The sequence below is a fragment of the Enhydra lutris genome, unplaced genomic scaffold (assembly GCF_002288905.1).
Source record: "Enhydra lutris kenyoni isolate GAN:26980312 unplaced genomic scaffold, ASM228890v2 scaffoldscaffold118, whole genome shotgun sequence".
NCBI lineage: Eukaryota > Metazoa > Chordata > Mammalia > Carnivora > Mustelidae > Enhydra > Enhydra lutris.
In genome coordinates, this window is record NW_019154202.1 from 547,425 (window position 1) to 571,594 (window position 24,170).

Sequence of the window (24,170 nt, forward strand, 5' to 3'; positions counted from 1 at the left end):
GTGTGTGTGTGTGTATACATATGTATACACACATATGTATATACATGTATATATGTATATATATACACATATGTATATACATGTATATATGTATATATATACACGTATATACATACACGTATGTATATGTATACACGTATATACGTGTATGTATACATGTATATACGTGTATGTATATATATGTGTGTGTGTATATATATATATATTAATATTTGTGATTTTGGATTTAGCAATGTATTCTTAGATATGACACTAAAGCATAAGCTAAAAAAGAAAAAAATGGAAAAATGGAACAAGGGGACGTTTTCAAATTTTAAAACTCTTGTACAAGAAAGATCCTATCAATAAATTTAAAATATAAGCCACATGATGGGAGAAAATCTTTTCATGTCTATATCTGAAAATGATTTACTATAAAGAATATATAAAGAACTCCCAAAACTCAACAAGAAAACAATCCATTTTTCTAAAATGGGAAAATGGGGTCAAGTTTGCCTCAGTCCAAGTGGGGTAGGCCTTACCCCCAGAAGACCAGCACGAAACCCTGCCTATAACAAAACTTTTGGGATACAGAAAAAGTGGTCTTGCAAGGGAAGTATATATTAATGCAGGCCCACCTCAAAAAGGAAGAAAAACCTCAGATTAATGACTTACCCTTACACCTATAAGGAACAAGAAAAAGAACAAATGAAGCATAAAGCCAGCAGAAGGAGGGAGATAATAAATATTAGACAGAATTTATTGATGATATAGAAACTAAAAATATAATAGAACATATTAATGAAAACAGAAACTGGTTCTTTGAGGAAACAAATAAAATTGATAAAACCTCTAGCCCAACTTTTCAGGAAGAGAATTAAAACAAATTAGATCACAAATGAGAGAGGAGAAATAACAACCAATACCACAAATATAAAATCAATCATAAGAAAATATGAAAACTCTGTACCAACAAATTGGAAGAAATGAATAAATTCCAAGAAACATATGAACTATCAAAGCTGAAATAGAAAGTAATAGAAAAATTGAACAGATTGATAACCAGCAAAGAAATTGAAATACTAAGCAAAAAATAGCCAACAAACAAAAGTCCAAGGATAGGTGGCTTCACTGATATATTCTATTAAACATTTTTTTTATTTTTTTAATTGTGTTACATTAGTCACCATGAAATACATCATTAGTTTTTGAGGCAGAGTTCCAAGATTCATTATTTATGTACAACATCCAGTGCTCCATGCAATACATGCCCTCCTTAATACCCACCACCAGGCTCACCCATTACCCCACCCTCATTCCCTCTAAAACCTTCAGTTTGTTTCTCAGAGTCCACAGTCTCTTATGGTTCATTTCCCCCTCTGATTGCCCCCCTTCACTTTTCCTTTCCTTCTCCTAATGCCCTCCATGTTATCCCTTATATTCCACAAGTAAGTGAAACCATATGATAATTGACTTTCTCTACTTGATTTATTTCACTCAGCATAATCTCCAGTCCCATCTATGTTGATGCAAAAGTTGGGTATTCATCCTTTCTGATAGCTGAGTAATATTCCATTGTATATATGGACCACATCTTCTTTATCTATTTGTCTGTTGAAGGGTATCTCAGCTCTTTTCACAGTTTGGCTATTGTGGACAGTGCTGCTATGAACACTGGGGTGCATATGGCCCTTCTTTTCACTACATCTGTATTTTGGGGTAAATACCCAGTAGTGTCATTGTTGGGTAATAAGGTAGCCCTATTTTTAATTTTTTTGAGGAAACTCCACACTTTTCCAAAGGGGCTGCACCAATTTTCATTCCCACCAATGGTGTAAGAGGGTTCCCCTTTCTCCACATCCTCTCCAACTTTTGTTGTTTCCTGCCTTGTTAATCTTTGCTATTCTAATTGGTGTAAAGTGGTACCCCAATGTGGTTTTGATTTGAATTTCCCTGATGGGCAATGAGGATGAATGTTTTTTCATGTGTCTGCTAGCGATTTGTATGTCTTCATTGAAGAAGTGTCGGTTCATGTCTTCTGCCCATTTTTTGAAATGATTATCTGTTTTTGGGTGTTGAGTTTGAGGAGTTCTTTCAAGATCTTGGATATCAGCCCTTTGTAGTGTCATTTGTGAATATCTTCTCCATTCTATGGGTTGCCTCTTTGTTTTGTTGACTGTTTCCTTTGTTGTGCAGAAGCTTTTTATCTTGATGAAGTCCGAAAAGTTCAATTTTATTTTTGTTTCCTTTGCCTTTGGAGAAGTGTCTTGAAAGAACTTGCTGTGGCCATGTCAAAGAGGTTACTGCCTATGTTCTCCTCTAGGATTCTGATGGATTCCTGCTTCATGTTGAGGTCTTTTATCCGTTTTGAGTTTATCTTTCTGTATGGTGTAAGAGAATCATCAAGTTTCATTCTTCTATACATAGCTGTCCAATTTTTCCAGTGCCATTTATTGAAGAGTGTCTTTTTTCCACAGGATATTTTTTCCTACTTTTTCAAATATTATTTGACCATAGAGTTGAGGGTCCATATCTGGGCTCTCAACTCTGTTCCATTGGTCTATGTGTCTGTTTTTGTGCCAGTACCATGCTATCTTGGTCATCACAGCTTTGTAATAAAGCTTGAAATCAGACAACATGATGCCCCCAGCTCTGTTTTCCTTCTTCAGCCTTTCCTTAGCGATTTGGGGTCTTTTCTGGTTCCATAGAAATTTTAGGATTGTTTGTTTCAGCACTTTGAAAAATGCTGCTGATATTTTGATCATATGGCATTGAAAGTATAGATTGCTCTGGGCAGCACAGACATTTTAACAATGTTTATTCTTCTGATCCACAAACATGGAATGCTTTTCCATCTTTTTGGGTCTTCTTCAATTTCTTTCAAGAGTGTTCTGTAGTTCCACGAGTTTAAAGAACAGTTAACACTTATTCTTCTCAAACCATCTCAACAAACTAAAGGAAGGAAAACTTTCACATTCATTCTATGACACCATCATTACCCTGATACTAAAATCAGATAATGACACTGCAAAAAATAGAACTATGGGGCAAATCCCTGATGAAATAGATGCAAAAATTCTCAAAAATTTACTGGTATACTAAATCCAAAAATACATTAGTAATATGATAAAAATTTAAAAATAAAATAAAATAAAATTCACCACAATCAAGTGGGACATATTCCTGGATTGTGATGGTGGCTCAATATTCCCAAATTAATCAGCATGATATACCATATTAATAAAAGGAAAAGAAATATATGATCCTTTCAATAGATGCAGAAAAAAGCATTTGACAAAGTACAACATACACTTGTTATAAAACCCTGAAGAAACCCTCAATAAAGGCCATATATAAAAAGTCACATCATCAGTGGAGAAAACCTGAAACTTTTCCTCTTTGGTCTGGAACAAGACAAGGATGTCCCCTGTAACCACTGTTCTTTAACATAGTACTGGATCTACTAGCCATAAAAATTAGACAGTAAAAAGAAATAAAAGGCATCCAAATCAGCAAGGGAGAGGGAAAACATTCACTATTTGCATATGACAAAATAGTATATGAAAAACCCCAAGGAACACCACCAGAAAAGTGCTAGAACTGATACAGAAATTCATTAAAGTTGCAGGATACAAAATCAATGTACAAACATCTGTTGTATCTCTATATACTAATAATGAAGGGGCAGAAATAGAAAATTAGGAATCTCTTTTATAATAGCACCAAAAAATAAGATACATGGGCATAAGCATAACCAAAGAGTTGAAACAACTCTACTGTGAATATTTTAAAACCTGATAAAAGATTTTGAAGATGACACAAAGAAATGGAAAGACATTCCATGCTCATGGATCTGAAGAAGAAATATTTTTAAAATGTCTACACCACCAAAACAATCCACATATTTAATGCAATCCCATCAAAATGTCAACAGCATTTTTCACAGAGCTAGAAAAAAAATCTTAAATTTTTTTACAGATTGTTTTTCTGAAAAACAATCTGAAGGTTTTGAAGGGGCAGGGGGTGGAAGATTGGGGGAACCAGGTGGTGGGTATTAGAGAGGGCACGGATTGCATGGAGCACTGGGTGTGGTGCAAAAACAATGAATACTGTTACACTGAAAAGAAATAAAAAATTAAAAAAAATTTTTTACAGAACCACACAGACCCTGAATAACCAAAGCAACCTTGAAAAAGAAAATCAAACCTCAAGGCATCATAATTCAAGACTTCAAGGTATACTACAAAGGTATAGTGATCAAAAAATTAAGGTACTGGCACAAAAATAGACACATAGATAATGGAACAGAATAGAAAGCCCAGAAACAAACCCACAACTATATGGTAAAGTAATCTTCAACAAAGCATGAAAGAATAACCAATAAAAAAAGACAGTCTTTTCAATAAATGGTGTTGGGAAAACTAGAGAGCTGCATGCAAAAGAATGAAATTGAACCACTTCCTAACATGATACACAAAAATAAATTCAGATCGATGAAGGCCCCAAATGTGAGTCAGGAAACCATCAAAAACTTACAGAAGAACATGGGCAGTAACCTTTTTTTGACATTGGCTGTACCAACTTCTTTCTAGATATGTCACCTGAGGTAAGAGAAACAAAAGCAAAAATAAACTATTGAGGCTTCATCAAAGTGAAAAGTTTCAGCACAGTAAAAGAACATTCAACACAACGAAAAGTCAACCCGTGGAATGGGAGAAGATATTTGCCAATGACATATCTGATAAAGGGTTAGTATCCAAAATCTATAAAGAACTTATAAAACTCAACATCCCAATAAACATAATCCAGTTCAAACACGGGCAGAAGACATGAATAGACACTTGTCCCAAGAAGACATCCAGATAGCCAACAGACACATGAAAAGAAGCCAACATCACTGATCATAAAGGAAATAAAAATCAAAACTATAATGAGATATTAATTCACACCTGTCAAAATGGGTAAAATCAACAGCTCAGGAAACAAAAGGTGCTGGTGAGGATGTGAAGAAAGGGAACTCTCTTGGACTATTGGTGGAAATGCAAACTGGTGCAGCCACTCTGGAAAACAGTATGGAGGTCCTCAAAAAGTTAAAAATAGAACTACCCTATCCAGAAATTGCATTACTAGGTATTTACCCAAAGAATACAAAAAATGCTAATTCGAAGAGATACATGAACCCCAATGTTTATAACAGCCTTATCTACAATAGCCAATTTGTGGAAACAGCCTAAGTGTCCATTGACTGATGAATGGATGAAGAAGGTGTGGTATGTAATATTGCTCAGCCGTTGTTTGCAAAGGCATAGATGGAACTAGAGTGTATTAAGATAAGTGAAATCAGTCAGTAAGATAAAGACAAACACCATATGATTCCATTCATATGTAGAATCTAAGAAATAAAACAAAGGGGAAGAGAGAGAGAGGCAATCCACCGCACAGACTCTAAAGAGAACAAAGTGATATTTATCAAAGAGATGGGTGAGGGGTGCCTGGGTGGCTCAGTGGGTTAAGCCTCTGCCTTCGGCTCAGGTCATGATCTCAGGGTCCTGGGATGGAGCCCCGCATCAGGCTCTCTGCTCAGCGGTGAGCCTGCTTCCTCCTCTCTCTGCCTGCCTCTCTGTCTGCTTGTGATCTCTCTCTCTCTCTCTCTGTCAAATAATAAATAAAATCTTTAAAAAAAAAGAGAGATGGGTGAGGGGATGGGTTAAATAGGTGGTGGAGATTAAGGAGTTCACTTGTGATGAACACCAGGTATCATATGGAAGTGCTGAATCACTATATTGTATACATGAAACTAATGTTACACCACATGTGAACTAACTGGAATTTAAATAAAAACTTATAAAAATAGGTAACACTCACATTGTTAAAATCAGAAATGTGAGGACATTACTACTATGCTTATAGAACTAAAAGAATATAAAAGGGTACTATGAATAATTTCATGCCAAAAAGTTGAATAATTTAGATTAAATAGACAAATATATAGAAACACACAACCTACCAAGACTGGATCAAGAAGAAATAGAAAATTTCAGTATACCTATAATAGTAAGGAGATTGAGTCATTGATTTAAAACCCACCTTAATAAGAATAGCCTTGGGGGGCGCCTGGGTGGCTCAGTGGGTTAAAGCCTCTGCCTTCGGCTCAGGTCATGACCCCAGGGGTCCTGGGATCGAGCCCCCTGTGGGGCTCTCTGCTCAGTGGGGAGCCTGTTCCCCCCCACCTCTGCCTGCCTCTCTGCCTACTTGTGATCTCTGTCTGTCAAATAAATAAATAAAATCTTTTAAAAAAATAAGAATAGCCTTGGGACATATCACTTCACTGGAGAATTCTACTAAATATTTCAAGAAAAATTAACATCAATTATTCTCAAATTCTTTGAAAAAATTAATCAAAAAATTGAATAGAAATGCACACTCCCTAACTCATTCCATGAGACCAGCATTAATCTGATACCAAACTCTTCCTAGTATACCTGAAGACAATTCCTCCACCAAATCTTGGGTTTATCCAGTGCAGAGCTACTTTTTCCATAGAACCAGATCCAAACTGCCACTCCATTATTAACACCCAGTCTCCAGAAAAGTATACAACTCTCCATCTGCAATCTTCTACATGGTCATGCCCATCTTTGATCCTCTTTATTACTACAGTCAGGCTTCTTTTCTTATTCCACCACACAGGGTTTTTCCTCATTTTTTTTCAAATAGGCCCCTAATACTTCAACCACTTCAGAATCCCGGTCTTCAATATAGTCAAACACCTCTGCCAGCTCCAAGCACAACAGTGCCCCCCTCATTATCATTACAGGCAAGTCTTTGGACAACCCCATCTATATTGACTCCTTCCTATTACCATAGACAACCTCTAGTTAATCCCACCCCCACTAAGGTTTCTTCTGTTCTTTATTGGAAGACTTCTAATTATACCCTTCCAAACTAGGATTTGTATAAGCAGGCAACTGGACAATTCCACCCACATAAAAGTTCCCCTCTGTTGTCGTACCTATAGGAGGATTCTTCTCTACTAGAAGTTCTCTATTCATCTCAGTACATACCAGGGCCTTCCTCATTATGCAGACAGTCCTATGTTCACTCTTGCTGACACCAGGATCTTATTTTTCCATTAGGAGACCTCTCATTAGGCCTGCCCACAACCATGATGTTTCACCTTTTTTAGGCAGTGTATGGACAGCCTTCCCCACATAAGGGTCCTCTTTATCATACAAGCAGACTGCTGGGTAGCCTGCCTATGCTAGCGTCTGTCTCATTTCTATTGGTAGGCCTCCAGTTAGCCCTGCCCACATCATGATGTTTCTCTTTTCCATGGGTCAGTTTGCTCGCGTCACATTCTTCATGGTATAAGAAGACGCATGGAGAGCTCCGCCTTACGAGCGTGTGTGTTTTTTTGCATTGGTGGATTTTCGGGTTAGAGCCGTCATAGTAAGTACTTCTTTAGGCCGTTTTATGACCAGCTCTGTCACATCAGGGTCCTCCTCATCGCTGCAGGTAAGTTTTTAGTCATCACTACCTGCACTGGAGTCCTCTCCTCACTATGGTCAATCTTCTGATTAACCGTAGTTTACCGTAACTTTGTACAACTTAATTTTTTTTTCACCAACAATTCTGAATTGCATATAGTCTTTTTGCAAATAATTTATTCTTTGTGAAAGTTGCATGGTATTCCTTTTTTTTTTTTGGTAACTGTGTTTAGTTCACTTATTTCCATATTAATAGGCATTTAGCTATTTTTCAGATTTCCAAGCAGTATTATGAGGAGAATCCTCTTAAATGTTTCCTTAAGCATACTTACAAATATTTTCTAGGATACACATGTAGAAGTAAAAAATGCTGAATCTTAAGGTAGTCAGTTGTAACTTTTAATAAACACTGACAAATTGCCCTTTAAAAGAGTTGCACCAATTTACACTCCCGGTAGTGGATGAGTGTTTCCTACCCTTCTTATCAAAGCTTGAAGTTACTGTTTCTTAATTTTTTTGTAAAAATGATGGGATTAGTATCTCATGATTGATTCATTTTTCCCACATTATAAACACAATTGAAACTCCCTATAGAGTTTCCCTTTTAGAAAATAATTGTTTTCTTTTTTCCTTTTGCATAGTTTTAAACAAACAAACAAAAAAACTACACATCTTTGAATCTATATATTTAAAATAGTATTGTGTTGCAGGTTTTAAAACTTCATTTAAATGATGGCATATAGTACATATTCATTTGCAACTTTCTTCTTTCAAAATTATACTTTTGAAATTAAACCATATTGATCTGTATAGCTTAGGTATAAAATGCTAATATGAGAATAATCTATTATAATGATTATATCCCAATTTATGTATATATATTTTTACTCTACTATTGTTTGTTTTATGTTTCAAACAAAAAATAGAATTCTCAGGTAGTGTTTCAACTATCTTCAAATTTACTAGATATTGTTAATCTAATAGTTTGTAACATCATCTTATTTTTGTTTTAATTTACATTTCTCTGATTACTAGTGAAGTTTGACTTTTATTTATAATGTAGTGTGTGTATGTGTGTGTGTGTGTGTGTGTGTGTGTGCTGTGAGTTTAAAATTTTTATGTAATCTGTTTTTTTTGTATTTCTAAGAAGCTCTTCCCCACTCCGAGTACATAAACATATTTATTCCCCTGGATTTTCTTTTTAAAAAATTTCAGATTGTATTTTCACATTTAGGTTTTTTAATTAATTCAACTGATATTTTTGATCATCTATTTTAAGCCCAGCACTCTTCTAGAGGCTCTTCATTGAAAACAGTCAAACAAACTCAGACAACAAATCTCTGACTTTATTACCTGAGGAGGCAGACAAAAAATAAGATAAATAATAGAATTACATAGCATGTTAAGGAATGATAAGTGTTAAGGAGAAAAAAGAATAGAGTAATGAAGATGGGGTTTGTTTCTGGACTCTTACATTCTGTGGCCTTTTTGTCTTCCCTCTTTTAATAATAGTCTTAACTTACTGTAGCTTTGAAATAATTAGTATCTGATAAGACAAATCTCCTCACTGATTTTCTTTATTGTGTCAGGTTTTCCAGGGCTTTTGCTCTTCCTTTAATATGAAGATTAACCTGAAAAGTTGCTTTTTTTTTCTTTTTTAACAATCCTTTGGAGATTTTGACTGGAATGACACTAATTTTTAGAGTAAATTGCAGAATACTAACATTTTTATAAAGCTGAGCCATCCAATATGTAATGTAAATATGGTATATCTCTTGATTTTATCTTATGTCTTCTAATAAGCTTTATTCATTTTGTTGGTTTTTCTACTTTCATTTGTGGAAAAAATAATCTATAATATGATTTACTTGTCAACAAAATTGTTCATTTACAGCTACAAATTCCATTCTAAATACTACTTTATTGTATCTCACAAGTTTCAGAATATAGTGTTTTTGTTACTGTTTGGGTTTGAATATGTTGTAATTTTCATTCTGAATTCTTATTTAACCAAAGAGATTTTAAGGAGTAATTTTTGAAGTTTCTAAGCAATATTTTACTTTATTTTTATTTTCCATATTTCATGGCTAATGATACTGTGATCAGAGAACAGATTATTTGAAATTTTTGAGACTTTTTCGTGACCTACTGTATGGTAAATTTTTGTAAATTCTTAAAATGAATGTATATTTTCTATTTTGGGGGTGAAGAGTTATCTCTCTATATATATAGGTTTATCTTCTATGCTTGTATTGCTCAAAGCTTTTGTCATTATTTTTTTCTTCCTCATTTATTTATGATGGAGGGGTTATAATTCTCCATTTTGTTTGTGTAGTATCTCTATTATTGGTGCTTTTTATTCTTTTAATTCTGTTTTCTCTAATATTAAGTTTGCCAGACCAACTTTTTTATTTTGGCATTACCAATTTTTTGTTGTGGTTCAATATTTTCATGTGGTTTTGTTTTAGGTATAGTTCTTATAAATAGTGTATAACTGGATCACAAAAGAAAACTATTATGACAATCTTATCTTCATTAGGTGGGATTAATTTGTTTATAATTATTATACTTATTGATGTATTTTGACTAATTTCTACTCTTTTTTGTTTGTTTTTGGTTAACATCAGCTTTTTGGCTTCTTTGTCACACTACTTCTGCTGATTTGAATGCTATATACTATATTTATATTCTTATTATTTGTCCTTAAATATTTTAGATATATACCTGAGTATAAAATTGTCAAAGAAAGTCCGCAGTCATTCAATAGTTCTATCCTCCTAGCTACAGCAAATGCTTTAGTAAGCATGAACGACCCAGTGTACCCTTTATTATTTTTCAATAGAATTTTAGTTTTCCCTTTGAAACGCAAAAATCAGTTATAATTTTATAGTCATAATAAACATAGTTTGTCAGTTGCTTTGCTCATCATTGGTTCCCTTTTTTCCCTATATTTTCTCTCTGGCTTCATTTCCTTTACTAAAATATATGGCTAACATGTGTATGTAATGACATTACATAGGTGATTAACTCTGAGTAAAGAAAATGGCTTTATTTTTTCCTCACACTTGATTAGTTGGGTACAAAGATCCAGGTTGACAGTTTTACTTCAACATGTGGAAATATTTCTAACATTCATTATTGCTGGCTTCTAGTCTAGCTGACCTTCCTTCAGAAGGAAGCACTTTTGGGATGCCTGGATGGCTCAGTTGGTTAAGCATCTGCCTTCAGCTCAGGTCATGATACTAGGGTCCTGGGATGGAGTCCTGCATTGGGCTCCTTGCTCAGCAGGAAACCTACTTCTTCCTCTACCTGCTGCTCTTTCTGCTTGTGCACGCTCTATCTCTCTCTGACAAGTAAATAATATCTTTTTAAAAGGAAGCATTTTTATAGTAGCTCTTAAGATTATTGCTTTATCATTATTATTTTTTTTTTTTTTTGAGCCCGAGAGAGAGACAGCACATAAGCGGGATGGGGGAAGGGCAGGAAGAGAGGGACAAGGAGACTACCTGCTGAGCAGGGAACCTGACATGGGGCTCGATCCCAGGACCCTGGAATTATGACCTAAGCTAAAAGCAGGTGCTTAAGTGACTGAGCCATGCAAGCGCCCCTATTATCATTATTATTATTATTGTATAATTATTTTTATATAAAGTATGGGTACAAGTAATTTATGATAGAAGACAGAAAGTAGTTGCAAGGGTGAGTAAAGATTGACAGTAAAGAGGATGAGAAGAACCTCTGTGGTGATAGAAATATCCCAACATCTTGTTTTGTATAGTGGTTATGTGGGTGTATACAATTGCCAAAATTCATCAAATTGAATATATATGTTCTATGCATTTTAATGTCTGTAAATTATTTCTTAATTAAGACAAAGAAACTTTGAGGGGTGCCTGGGTGGCTCAGTCATTTAAGTGTCTGTCTCAGGCTCAGGTCATTGTCTCCAGGTCCTAGGATTGAGCCCCACATCGGGCTCCCTGCTTAGCAGGGAGTCTGCTTCTCTCTCTTTCCCTCTGCCCCTCCTCCCTGCTCATTCTCTCAAACAAATAAATAAAAATTCTAAAACTAAGAAAAATTAAAAAAAAAATCTTAGAGAATGCTTCAGAAGCTTCTGGTAAACTCCTGCAAGGCACTCTCAGCACCCTTTGAGGCAGAGCTGATTGCTCAACCATCACACTGTGCATCACAATGAAGAGTTAGATTACTTCAAAAGAATGAAACATATCATAGGAATCTGCATCTTCTCCAAATTTCACACTTAGGTTTGACTCAAACTGGACTATACTCTCCATTGTTGTTGTTCATTTTTTAAGTAAGCCAGTGGTTCCGTGTCTTCACTCTGGCTTTATCTAAGCCAAAGTCTTAGCGTCAGCAATTAACCTACTCCCAACACAGCTTGTATGAGCATCAATATCTATGGCTTTCTCACTGCTACAGGGCAGTGGGAACTAATTCTCTTCCCTTTAGCTACGTACACACACTTCTGAAGTCTAGCTGTGGAACAAAGCTTAATCATTTTTGTGGAATATTGTTTCCTTTTCATCTCTACAGAATATAGCGGGTTTGTTTGTTTTTTGGGAGAAAGATTTTTAGAGTAAATTGGGTGCTTTTTTTTTTTTTTGAGAGACCGAGAGAATGCAAGTGTGTGTTTGAAGGGGGGCATGGTGGGGAGGAGCAGAGGGAGACAGAGGGAAACAATCTTAAGCATGCTCCACCCTGAACATGGAGCCTGACACAGGGCTTCATCTCACGACCCTGAGATCATGACCTGAGCCAAAAACAAGGGCCGATGCTCAATCAACTGAGTCACCAAGGTCCCCCTCATTGCATACATTTTGAATATGTTGACTCTTTATCTCTTTGAGTATCCTAAACATACTTGCTTTCCAGGTAGCTCCATAATATTATTACTATTTGGAGTGAATTAATGATTTGGTTGTTAATTGTTCTTGTTATTAAATTTCTTCATGTATTTTAAGATTTTAGTTTTCAGCTTAATTTGAATGAAACATTTCTGTTCCCTGCATCTCATCTACCTTTGTTCATTAATCTATGCTTACTCATCCCTATCTAGAGTTTTTTTAGTTGCTTCCTCCCAGCCCTCCAGGCTTCAATCCACTATTATATCTCAGAATGGCAGTTTTGAGTTCCTACCTTGTGGTGTTACTGAGGATACCAAAAATCCAGGAGATCCAAGAGAACCAGTTACCATAGCTAGTGAATAGTATGACTCAGCATCTGGTTGCAAGTTTATGTGACTTTCCTCTTTCTCAGACCTGCAGTTTGCCAGGGTTTGGCAGTTACATTTTTTAGCTTCTTTTCACAAGCAGAGTTAGCCCCACTCTAGTCCTTGACTTTAGGTCTAGTGTCCCCCAAGGAAACTAAATGCCTGACTTCCATTTCCCACTTAATAATCCAGAGCCCAACAGGCCAATGACTTCAGTCCCACTCATTATTTTTTATTTCTACTCTAATGAGATATTTTTCTTGTATTTGAGCTTGACGATCTTTCATGGTCTGTCTCTCTCTCTCTATGTAATTCTATTCATTATTTTTTATATGTTTGAAGCAAAGAGGAGGGGATTATCAAAGTTTGTGAAATCATTGTGCTATGTTGACCTGGTTACAATATATGTCTAAAAAATATACATATGTTGGTGTGACTTGTCCTTCTCAGAATAACAAAAAAACAGCTGAGTTTGTATAAAACAGGTACTGTACCTAGGATCCTGCCTCTAATCTCTCTGTAGTCTGTATGTGTTTGACAAGTCATGTAATCCTTATTATAAAAGAACAGCTTCTTTGCATTAGGCTGTGCATTAGAGGATTTAGCTGTCTTGACAAGGTTTTCATTTCTTTTAATGTTTTATTTTGTCTTGTAGAAAGTGCTCTTCCTCTTCCCAGGCCCTTGAGGTTGAACCCTTGGAAAGGAAAACAAGCAGTAAGTGAAATTCAAAGTGTCTAATAATACTTTGAAGAAAGTATTCTAAATAAAGAGGTGTTTTGTTCCCACAAGTTCAGAACTCTCAAAGCTTTGAAGTAAAGACTCAAAGATTTGTTGGATTGAGTTTTTTTTTTTTTTATTTCTTTTCAGTGTAACAGAATTCATTGTTTTTGCACCGCACCCAGTGTTCCATGCAATACGTGCCCTCCTTAATACCCACCACCTGGCTCCCCCAACCTCCCACTCCCCACCCCTTCAAAACCCTCAGATTGTTTTTCAGAGTCCATAATGGTCTCTCATGGTTCACCTCCCCTTCCAATTTCCCCCAACTCCCTTCTCTCCATCTCCCCATGTCCTCCATGTTATTTGTTATGCTCCACAAATAAGGGAAACCATATGATAATTGACTCTCTCTGCTTGACTTATTTCACTCAGCATAATCTCTTCCAGTCCTGTCCATGTTGCTACAAAAGTTGGGTATTCATCCTTTCTGATGGAGGCATAATACTCCATTGTGTATATGGACCACGTCTTCCTTATCCATTCGTCCGTTGAAGGGCATCTTGGTTCTTTCCACAGTTTGGCGACCATGACCGTTGCTGCTATAAACATTGGGGTACAGATGGCCCTTCTTTTCACTACATCCGTATCTTTGGGGTAAATACCCAGTAATGCAATTGCAGGGTTATAGGGAAGCTCTATTTTCAATTTCTTAAGGAATCTCCACACTGTTCTTCAAAGTGGTTGCACCAACTTGCATTCCCACCAACAGTGTAAGAGGGTTCCCCTTTCTTCACATCCTCTCCAACACACGTTATTTCCTGTCTTGTTAATTTTGGCCAGATTGAGGTGTTTTGAGCTCAGATTGCGGCTCCCAAACTAGTAGTTAGAAACCAAATTCATGATTGCTGAATTAAGTAAGCATTCCATGAATAGTCATTAAAATAAATCCTATTTGTTTTCCAGTATGATTTTTGTGTGATATATTCATGTTTAGGAGCCATGTTCCCCTTAAAAAGAATAACATAAACAAAAGCATATATTTATGGAACGTATCAGATATTAAAACTAGGTCTTCATATACATTATACATTCATTAATGATATACATTGTTTCATTTGAAATTCTCAATAACTTGTTCAGGTAGATTATTTTTTAATTATACCACTTTATAGGTGAAGAAACTGAAGTAAGGTGTAGCAGAGATAAGTTGATAAGACAAATGACAGTGATTTATTTCAAAAGCCTACTACTGTTTGCTGTTGGAACAAGCCCAGCTACTTTAAACTTAAAATGTCCAAACTTGAACTCTGGTTTTTGGTTCATGTGAGAACAGGGAAGAGATTTACAGGAGCTTAAAAAGACAATCTAGTTGTTGGAAAGAGAAGCCAAGGAAAGTAGTGTTAAAATAATAAAATCTTTAATAGATTCTTTAGCATCTAATGGCTTTTGTGTATGAAGAAAAATATTTGCTATTTGTGCTTTGTTTACTGCTCAATTTTGTTAAATTAAAAAAGCTAATAAGCATAACTTTTTAAAAATAATTTTATTGACCATCTGAGCATTGCATACCAATTTGATGAATTACATTTCCTAAAAGTTTTAAGCTGTAATTGCAAATTTAATATGGCTTTTTTGTAAACACTTCAGACAGCTTGAATAGCATTTGAAACATACACAAATGCAAAGATTACAGATATATTCGTGGCCTTACATTTAAGCTCATTCTAAAATTTGAAAACCAAATTTGAATTTATTTCTTTATTTCTACCCTTATATTTTTCCTTTTTAAGTTGTTACACTTCTTTTGATATCTTACTACAATTTCAGTAATTTTATTTTTGCATTTTTTTAAGGATTTCAATCATATCACCCATTTGAAAGAAAAAGAGAAATACCATTTCAAAGAAGCTGAGGTAATCATATGGGTTATTAATAATTCATTCTTTGGGCGATCATAGCACATAGTTCATCTTAACATGAGACATTGGCTAAAATCCTTTTAATAATAATGTTTTATTTGTCATTTAATGGCATTTCTGATTCTCTATCATGCAGTGTTTTTTGGGGGATTAACTTGTCTTTAACAAGATTAATATTTCTTAATTTCTGCATGTTGGCAGTACACATTATCCTGTCTTTTTTCTATATTTATTTAGTTTGTAAATACTACTAAGGTTTATGGTTTTTATTTATATTTTATTGTAATTAGTAGGGCTTTCCAAATAATTCATTTTCTAGAAGATGAGTGATTGAGTCTTCCTAGGTAGTTGTCTTCTTTACACTATATTGTTAACCAACCTTCAAAACCTTATTGGATCTATTTCTGCTTGATTATTATGTTTGACCATCAGTACTAATCTGTTTTACCAGTTCTTAGGATACATGATTGTTGGCCTATGTGTGAATTTTTTATAAAAATAAAGTTACCCTCTCTAAGAAAATGTGAATTGTGGGCACATGGCAACTGGATATGAATTAGAAAGAGGCCCTTCCTATGGATTAATATATCCCCAGCACCAGGGTGCATGGTTTAGAAAACAGCTCAAGCAGCATGTAACTATATGCAGTAGCCTTTGGTGTGGTACCTGTTTTTCTGGAAATACATATGGCTTACTCATTGTTTCTTATACATTCTTTCCTGCTTACCTTCCAACAGAAATAAGTACATATCTATCCTTCATAAGTAAACATTGACTTAAAATGAAAAAAAAAATCCATGCACATTTTGTTTCCTACGTAAAAATAAGAAAACTTACATATTCTATGGCATTTCCTCCTTTTTTTTTAATTTATTTTCAGCATAACAGTATTCATTGTTTTTGTACCACACCCAGTGCTCCATGCAGTCCGTGCCCTCTCTAATACCCACCACCTGGTTCCCCCAACCTCCCACCCCCCCACCTCTTCAAACCCTTCAGATTGTTTTTCAGAGTCCATAGTCTCTCATTGTTCACCTCCCCTTCCAATTTCCCCCAACTGCTTTCTCCTAACTCCCCATGTCCTCCATGCTATTTGTTATGCTCCACAAATAAGTGAAACCATATGATAATTGACTCTCTCTGCTTGACATTTGCTCCTTTTTTGTTACAATTACCTTTTAAAATAATTTGAGGTACCATTATGTATTCATAGTTTTTTACAGACTAAACCAGTGTCAATTAATCAAAATATATGTGTCAAAAATTCACAATTTGATACCAGGAGCCTCTTGAATTTGACTTTCCATCCTGTTAACACTGGCCCCGACATTCTTGAAAGCAATTTCGTTTGTAACAAGAGGATTTATGTATTAGATGTATCTGATTTTTTTTCCTGTCCCAAAACATGTATCAACTACTCCCCTTACTAGTCCTTCTAGTAGAGACCGTTCTGGGCATTGGAATGGTTTTGGAAATCAATGGCACACAAAAGTGCTACTTCTGCTGCTGCTGTTGGGTCATTAGCGTGTATGTCTATGTGTAAGAGAAAGAGAGAACAAGCATGAGCAAACACACTGGAAAATATATTTCTAAACTTATTATGAGTTCCCTCCACTTTTTTCAACTTATTATGTTATTGTACCTGCTTTGCTTATTAATTGATTTCATCAATCACTAACACTGCCTATTAACACTTGTAATGGGTGGGAGCCTGAAAATCAGGATACTCACCCACAAACATAAGTTTAAATATTTTTCCTAAGCATATGCAAAATTCTTCAGCCTCCTTTTTTAGAGCACACTTAAGAAACAAGTTACCCAAGAATTTGGTTGTCATGTGTTAGATTGTCCTCCATGTCTCTGCTCTTGGGTTACATATTTTTAAACCTTAGCTCAAGCAATTCCTATGAGGAATACTTCTGATTTCTATTAATTGATATTATTATTAAACTTTGCACGAGTGCACACGCACACACATACACACACACACACACAAAGTGAAAGATCACTCTGCTAGTCTGTATGGAGGATTCTTTTGAATAGAATAAGACAAGACAGCAGGAAACAGGGGATTAGTTTGTCCCCCAGTATCTCCTGTTGACACTTGCTGGTTATTTTTCAGGTATATTCGTATCTAATGGTTTTTAACAAAATCACATCCTTTTAGATGGGTTTTGTTCAGACTCAAGTGATACCGTCCCATTTTGCATTTTTCTAAGAACAGTTTTGGGATTAATTTACTGGAGAGTCAAACTGTGGAGTTTTCAGGAACTTGCACTTCATAGCTTCTTTGGTCCTACTGTCTTCAGAGCTCAGTTCCTGAGGTGACCTGGAGAGAAGAAAGCCAGCTGTTTTCCAGAGTAGGATGGAAAATAATAACATATTTGAATTCTAGCATGGGGTTCAGACTAATGGAGATCATTTTCTTATAGTTACCACTTTACCCTAAAACTTGGGTTACACATATTGCTGTCTCATTTGTAAAGTATGTTGAATGCCATCAAGAGGCAGTAGGTATAATGAAAGGATCAGAAGATCTGGACTACGGACCTAGCTCTGCTACTTACTTAGGTATATAGTCTTAAATATCCTGTAGATCTTAGTTTCCTTATCTATAATATGGGGTTAATGATACTCACTATGTTATCTTGCAGGGCTGTCATGAGCATCATTGAGATCATCTATGTGAAAGTTTTTGTCAAAAGGCACTTTAAAATGGATTTTTAAAAAAACATTTAAGAACAACTCAGAAATATAATGTGATCTGTACACCTGTTTGTTCCTTCATTAAATGAACCTAGAAAGAGTTAAAAGATATGCCAATCAACTTGTTATGAAAGTCACCTTAGTTGGCACATAATTCAAAATGTGTAGGTCCTCTTGTGAGGACTCCCTGCTTCCAACCAAAGCTGGGAATTCTACTTTGAACTTTTTTCCTGCTAAAAAGCTCTGTTTAGTTCTCTGTTTTGAGCTTTGTTGTAGAACACTGAGACTTCTCCAAGTTTGACAACCCATCAATGAAGTATCCATTCCCCCTTTTTCTAGTACTTCTAGCAGTCCTCCTGATAAGTTCCGCAGATGACATATACTGGATCAGAAACAGTACCCCAACAATAACTTCGAAAAGTGCCTCAGAGACTTCTATCTTTATAGAAATCTCTCTCTACCTACTTCTCCACTAAAGATGGACATAAAACTAAAAAATTCTGAGTTCTGGTACAGTCTCCATGGCCAGGTCCCAGGGCTGCTGGACTGGGATATGGGGAATGAGTTCTTCTTGCCCTGCACCACAGACCAGTGCCACTTAGCTGAGCAGAACCTTGCCAAATATAGACTCCGAGTAATGGAACCCCCAAATATGTCTCAAGACAGCAGACCCAGTTTGGACAAAGATGGTCCTGACTCTGAACCTAACATGTGGATGTGGGTAAATCCCAACATCACATGCCCCCTTGGCAGCCAGGAGACCCTAAAGCCCAGTAAGGAAAAGGATGTGACAAACATGCTTCCTTACCCTCAGCCACTCCCAAAGGAAGAAAAGTCTAACTGCTCAAAGGCCGCAGTGATGGAGTCACTGCCAACTTCCTCCAGCAAGAAATCTTCCCCACAGAAGTGGTTCACTTATTCCCCAGGTGACTGGGAGTTCACAGAAGAAAAAACTGAGGAACAAGATGACAAAAGCTCTGTGTCTCTTCAATCTCCTAACAAAGGGGAGTGCTTCAAGAACCTGAAGTTGTGGCAAGGCAACAGCCAGGAGAGGGGGTTCTGGCCCCGCCCTCCCCTCAATTACAGTCACCTAATAGCCCTGGCATTAAGAAACAGCCCCCCCTGTGGCCTCAATGTGCAAGAGATCTACAATTTCACCCGACACCATTTCCCTTTTTTTTGGACAGCTCCAAATGGCTGGAAAAACACCATCCGCCACAACCTCTGTTTCCTGAACAGTTTTGAGAAGGCACCAGTCAACCTTCAGGATGGGACCAATGCAAAGCCACGGTCTTGCCTCTGGCGGCTTACTGAGGACGGACATCGTCGTTTTCAGGAAGAAACTCGTGCCTTAGCCTATGCTCGGAAGGAAAGCATCCAACAGTGCATGAGCCAGCCAGATGTGATGACTTCCCTCTTTGGCCTTTGAACTACCACTTCTCCATTTTTGGAACACTGCCCTCCTTACTGTGTCCACCATTGTTGTGATTGGCCTTCATTAATCCCTAAGCCTACCCTGCCTGGTAAGTGACAAGACTGTTTAACTACAGCTACAGGAATAGTATCAAATAAACTGAGAGTGGTACAGAGGAAGCAGAGCTTAAATCCAGATGGAGAATAATGGAAAGTTGCATGAGGACATTAGCAGTTGTTATACATTTCAAGCAGAAGTAGGAAATCTTAGGAATAATAGCATGGAAGTTAAGGAGAGAGGACATATTTCACAAGAAAAGGAATTCTGTTTACTGGAGTGTATACTCACATACAAATGCAAATAGTGGAGTACAAAACATAAAATGTAAGATTGAACCAGGCCTTGAAGAGCCTCAAATGTCATGTGAAGGTATCTGTGCATAAAAAGAAATAGACATGGGGTTTGAAGCCTAGAGGTTCAAGTATCTCTCTTTCACCATTCATCAGATATATCTCTTTTTTTAATGACTGATTTTATCCTTCCGGGCTTCACTTTTCTCTTCCTGACCCTGGACTTCTCAGCCTTGTTCAGTTACCAACCAATTCCAGCACTGACAAATAATTCCAAGCAGTTACTTGTAGTTTGTACATTGAAAGCCCTTAAATTGAGCTTGTATCAACCCCAAGCCTTTTGATGACAAAAGTTTTGCTTTCCATTCTTTCATTCATCAAAACTTTACTGAGGAAATACCAAAGTGCACAAGGTCCATCTTAGGTGCTGAAGATAAAAAGTCAATAGTTTAATTGGAGACAGACATATAACCACATATTTATAATATGAATGTAATAAAACAAATGTGCAACATTGTCATGGAAAAGGGGAGATATTTTTCCTGGGAAAGGCATTGAAAAGGAAATATCTTTTGAGTTAATTTTGAAGAATAAATGGGGATTTTCTGGGCATGTAAGCTGAAGAAAAGAAAGTACACAGGCAACTGTATAAACAAAGTAACTTCAGTGCTTGGAAGAGTGGTAGGAATTTCAGTGCAGTTTAGCTATATTAGGGCCAAGAGTGGCAAGAAATATAGGCAAAAAGGCTTTTCTGGTACTGCTTAGGTGTTTGGACTTTACCCTGTGGTCTGTTGTGAACCAAAAGCTATCAGTGATGTTTTACTAAAAAATAAAAACAAACAAAAATGAATGCTTAAACATTTGTTTTTATAATTTCAAAATTCTCTTTAACACTTTTCTATACAGATAAACTTCCTTTTATCAGATTTAAGCATAACTTTCTGCCTTTCATGTTAACATATTATTAAAGATATATTCAAGATAAAATATATTAGACTATTGAGGTATTTAACTGCAAAACCTTCAATAATGGGGATACAAAAATGCCTTGTAAAACACAAAAGCAATGAATTCAATATATTGTCAAATCATTTAAAAAGTTTACATTTGTTGGTTATTGTATATTACACCACATACAAAACTGTATATTTAAGTTGAATTCCAAAAGAAACATTCAAAGAGTATTCTTCAAAAAAATAATTGTAGATACTATGTCTGTATTATAAGGCAAACAAAGTTGAAAACATACCTTGGAATTAATAAAATATTCTGTCTATAAGTACTCAGCATTTGGTTTTCATGTTTTTCACAAATAACACTTGTAAGCAAAAGAGTCTGTTGTGAAATTCATAAAACTTTTTATCACAAACCACATTTCTAGTGTATACAATATACCTATTTTGCAAATGTTGCACATTTCAGACTTTCTACTTTTAAGTTTTTATTTAAATTCTAGGTAGTGAACATACAGTATAATATTAGTCTCAGCTATACAATGTACTTATTCAACACTTCCATTGATCATCTGGTGCTCATAACAGATGCATACATTAAACCCCATTACCTGTTTAACACATCACCATCCACCTCCCTTTTGGTAACCATCAGTATGTTCTCTATAACTAAGAGTATGTTTCTTGGTTTGTCTCTCTTTTCCTTTTTACTCATTTGTTTTGTTTCCAAAATTCCACAAATTAGTGAAATCATAATGGTATTTGACTTTCTCTGACTGACATTTTTCTTATCATAATACTCTCTAGCTCTATTCATGTCGTGGTAACTGGCAATATTTTATTCTTTTCTAAAGCTGAATAATATTCCTTTTTTTAAATTCATTTGACAGAGAGATCACAAACAGGCAGAGAGGCAGGCAGAGAGAGAGGAGGAAGCAGGCTCCCTGCTGAGCAGAGAGCCCAATGCGGCGCTCGATCCCAGGACCCTGAGATCATGACCGGGAGCAGAAGGCAGCGGCTTAACCCATTGAGCCACCCAGGCACCCCAATATTCCATTTTTTATATACCACCTCTTCTTTATCCATTCATCAGTCAGTGGACACTTGTTTGTTTCTTGGCTATTGTGGAAAAGGTGGCTATAAACATCAGGGTGCATGTAATCCTTTGAATTAGTATTTTTGTATCCTTTGGGTGAATACCTAGTAGTGAAATTGCTGAATCATAGGGAAGTTCTATTTTTAATATTTTGAGGGACCTCCATACTGTTTTCCAGAGCGAGTGCACCAGTTTGCATTCCCACCAACAGTGCAAGAGGGTTGCCTTTCTCCTCATCCTCACCAATGTCTGTTGTTTTCTGTGTTGATAATTTTAGCCATTCTGACAAGTGTGAGGTAATACCTCATTGTAGTTTTTATTCATATTTCCCTGATGGTCAGTGATGTCGAGCATCTTTCCAAGTGTCTGTTCACCATCTGTATGTCTTCTTTCGAAAATGTCTATTCACATCTTCTGTCCATTTTTAATTGAATTATTCATTTTTTGGATGTTGAGTTTGGTAAGTTCTTTATAGATTTTGGATACTAACACTTTATCAGGTATGTTATTTGTAACTATCTCCTCTCATTCTCTAGGTTGCTTTTTACTTTTGCTGATTATTTCCTTCTCTGTGCAGAATTTTTTTTAGTTTGATGTGGTCCCAGTACTTCATTTTTGCTTTTGTTTTCTTTGTCTCAAGACTATACTTTCAGGTATCATTTCTATAGTTTGTTACTGGAGAAGGGACATAACAGGAAAGAAGTTGCTATATTTGATATCAAAGAGGTTACTGCCTGTGTTTTCCTCTAGGATTTTTATGGTTTATGTCACACATTTGGGTCTTTAATACATTTTGAATTTATTTTTGTGTATGGTGCAAGAAAGTGGTTCAGTTGCATTCTTTTGCATGTTGCCATCCAGTTTTCCCAACACTATTTGTTGAAGAAATTTTTTCTATTGGATATTTTTTGTGCTTTGTCAAAGATTAATTGACCATACAGTTGTGGGTTCATTAATGGGTTTTCTGTTGTTTTCCATTGATCTATGAGTCTGCTTCTATGCCAATACCATACTGTTTTGATTACAATAGCTTTGTAATATAAATTGAAGTCCAGAATTGTGATGTCTCCAGTTTGCTTTTCTTTTTTAAGGTTGCTTTGGCTATTTGAGGTCTTTTGAGGTTCCATACACAGATTTTGGGACTGTTTGTTCTAGCTCTTTGAAAAATGCTGTTGGGATTTTGATAGGGATTGGTTTAAATGTTCTTTTGTGTAGTATAGACATTTTAACAATATTTGTTTTTCTAATCCATGAACATGGAATGTTTTTCCATTTCTTTGTGTCCTCTTCAAATTTTTTCATCAGTGCTTATGGTTTTTGAAGTACAGGTTTTACTTTTTTTTTTTTAGGAAGGTATTTATTTTTTATTTTTTTATTAACATATAATGTATTATTAGCCCCAGGGGAATAGGTCTGTTAATCACCAGGTTTACACACTTCACAGCACTCACCATAGCACATACCTTCCCTAATGTCCATAACCCAACCTCACTCTCCCTACCCTCCTCCCCCCAGCAACCCTCAGTTTGTTTTGTGAGATCAAGAGACTAGGAGGGTATTTTTTTAAATTTTATAATTTTTTATTTTTTTAAATTTCTTTTCAGGTTTTACTTCTTTTGTTAGGTTTATTCTTAGTATCTTCTTTGTTTGGGTGCAATTGTAAATGGGATAGATTCCTTAATTTCTCTCTCTCCCCCTGCTTCTTTATTGGTGTATAGAAATGCAACAGATTTCTATACACAGGTTTTGTATCCTGAGATTTTACTTAATTCATGTATCAGTTCTAGAAACGTTTTGGTGGAGTCATTCAGGTTTTCTATATAGTCTGTCATGTGACCTACAAACAGTGAAAGTTTTACATCTTCAGTGCTGATTTTTCTTTTTGTTGTCTGATTGCTGTGGCTAGGACTTCTAGTACTATATAAAATAATGTGGTGAGAGTGGACATGACACTTACGCCCACTCTCATATGTTCCAGACCAAAGAGGAGAAACTCTCAGTTTCTGCCCCTTGAGGATACTACCTGTGGGCTTTTCATATATGGCCTTTATTATGTTCCGGTATGTTCACTTAGAGGGTTTTTTTTTTTAATCATTTTTTTATTTATTTTCAGCATATCAGTATTCATTGTTTTTGTACCACACCCAGTGCTCCATGCAATCCGTGCCCTCTCTAATACCCACCACCTGGTTGCCCCAACCTCCCACCCCACCACCTCTTCAAACCCTTCAGATAGTTCTTCAGAGTCCATAGTCTCTCATTGTTCACCTCTCCTTCCAATTTCCCCCAACTGCCTTCTCCTAACTCCCCATGTCCTCC

At 35.9% G+C, this 24,170-nt stretch overlaps 1 protein-coding gene across 1 annotated transcript; it reads left to right on the forward strand.

The window, feature by feature from the left end:
• The first annotated feature begins 18,516 nt into the window (after positions 1-18,516).
• LOC111139785 (forkhead box R2) lies at positions 18,517-19,467 on the forward strand. The gene has a single exon (XM_022492172.1). The coding sequence runs from the start codon at positions 18,517-18,519 to the stop codon at positions 19,465-19,467; it is 951 nt and encodes a 316-aa protein (XP_022347880.1).
• Positions 19,468-24,170: the final 4,703 nt, after the last annotated feature.